Genomic DNA, 2,222 nt, shown 5'->3' on the forward strand with positions numbered 1-2,222 from the left:
GACCTGGAGGGACGACAGGCCACGGATGCCGCCGCCATCTATCAACAAATATCAGAGATAGCCTGGGGTACAAGAAACTGAGCAGAACATACCCAAAGCAAGTAAACGCAGACCTTCAGTTGAAGCTGGTTCCGACATATTGTCCTGTTAGCACGCAGAGTGAGATGCGAGCGAGAGGGAGGGAGAGTAAGGGAGGGAAAGAGAGTAGTAGCGCCGTGAACCCTCTGCCCGTACTCGCAATTGCTGAGTGCGGTACAAGGCGGTTCCAGCGTGGAGTGAGTTATAAGTTCAAGAGCACTGACGCTGAGAATAACCAAGTTGCACGCTATAAATGGACAATATATCGGATTCATGCACTGCTTCATGGGCTATTTTGCTAGTTCGTTCCCAATTTGACAGACCGCCACAGCCTGCGGACAAGCACAGGGATACGAGCAACAAGAACGCATGTATGACAGTCCTGTGTATTCAACAATAAATATGAACGTAAAGGTACATCAGCAAGACTGCATCTGCCTAAACCTAACTTTTCAGTCTATTCTGGTCTAGGCACTCTTCTCGCTCTATACCCGTGGGGCGCTCTCGATGCTCCGTGGTTTGATAGACCGATATAGCGCGAATAGATGGTTGTCCGAGTCTCGAAATTCCACGGGCTGTCAAAAGCTGTCAAGTCACAACTCGGACGCCTGCCCTCAACAACCACCTGCGCTCAATCATCGTTGATTTCTCTCACGAATCAGACTCTCTTGAAGCGTCCCTTCGGCGCTTCAAGCTTTGCTTTCATCTTCTTCCTTCCACCTTCTTTTCCTCCCTTAAGTTTGTCTACCCACGACCGTCACTTTCTTCCGGCGGTAAACATCGATGGCGCGCACTTGCGCACGACTGGAACTCGACGACACCAATGGAGGAGACACAGCAGAAACTTCACGGGTCGGGGTCACAGAAAATCCCGTAGCTGAACATACCAGGCGAGTCATACCCTCCTTTGCGACTACTACTCTCCGTTTCGTTCGACTGACATGACCATATCTATTTTCGGCTTATTCCCTGCTCTTACCCGCTCTGTGACCTCGCCAACTTCCAGCGGTCATTGAGGGGCCGTTACGGCGTTAGGTCGCACAGGGTGAGAGGCTTCCCCGCATCAGTCGTATCATTTCCACTTCCCACACTGACATCCGTGTTTGCGTTGCAGATAGACAGGTTGCCTGCTCGGCACTTGTCACCTGCTTTTTGTGAGTCTCGTCTCTGATTCTCGCAATGTTTATGTACGTGGCTGATTTCTGTGCATTGTTCCATCTATATCATTTCATAGATTCAGAGACAAAGGCTCTTCAAGTTCGCTACACATGGAGTACCTTCGAGAGGTTTGTGCTAGTTCGTGTAGTCTATACATCAGTGTACAGCCAGTCTGCTCGAGCAGTTATTATGTATATTCTGCAATAAAATACATTTTGCCACCCAAACTAAGCAGTCCGAGTGAAACCCATCGAGCTGCATGGCATGATCCACGACAGAAACATCGCGGTCTATCGTTCCCTACCGCCCTCTATCCTGCATCTACCAGGATCCGAACATGTCTAGCTAAAGGCAGGTCTATGATGAACAGGCGTAGATGTAAGACCTTTATAAAGGTACCTGCTAGTAAGCACAGGATCCTTTACAATGGTTCCTCAGGAAAATAATAATAAATGCCAGCACTGGGCTGGCTACTGGGGCGGCCGGGGGGTGGTTCTGGGTGGCCGGGTGGCCCAGGGTGATGGGGTAGGGCGTATGGGGGTGGTCCTAGGGGTAGGGTAGGGGGTAGGGGATGGGGTAGGGGTGCTAGGAAATGGGTAGTGCTAAGGTAGCCTGGTACTAAACCTAAGGCGTCACCTATAGCCAAACCCTAACCAAACCCAAACCAAGCCTAACCCTGTAGCTGAGGGTGTCGGCGTACGAATGTGAGTACTAGGAGCGCTTGTCCTAGGGGCACTAGCCCAGAGAGAATGTGGGTGAACTGAGACCGTGGGCTTGGGGCTGGATACACCAGGACACAAGGTCACACTGAGTATGGCGAGAAGCAAAGGAGATCGAGTTCCGAGACTACCACTTCGAACCTTTACAAATGGTAATTGTAACCGATCATAACATCTGAGTCTACTCCGATCATGTTGCGAGCAGACATATGTAATGGTGTCCATAATGTGTCCATGTCTACTTCGAACCTTTGCAAGCAGACGTAC

General features: G+C 50.4%; 1 protein-coding gene across 1 annotated transcript; it reads left to right on the forward strand.

Moving 5' to 3' along the window:
• Nucleotides 1–480: 480 nt before the first annotated feature.
• On the forward strand, nt 481–723 carry STEHIDRAFT_164178 (uncharacterized protein; the record flags this gene model as incomplete). The annotated part of the gene is made up of 2 exons (XM_007311899.1): nt 481–486; nt 550–723. The coding sequence occupies 2 exons, from the start codon at nt 481–483 to the stop codon at nt 721–723; spliced, it is 180 nt and encodes a 59-aa protein (XP_007311961.1).
• Between the last annotated feature and the right edge of the window lie 1,499 nt (nt 724–2,222).

Source organism: Stereum hirsutum (assembly GCF_000264905.1).
Source record: "Stereum hirsutum FP-91666 SS1 unplaced genomic scaffold STEHIscaffold_140, whole genome shotgun sequence".
Taxonomy (NCBI): domain Eukaryota; kingdom Fungi; phylum Basidiomycota; class Agaricomycetes; order Russulales; family Stereaceae; genus Stereum; species Stereum hirsutum.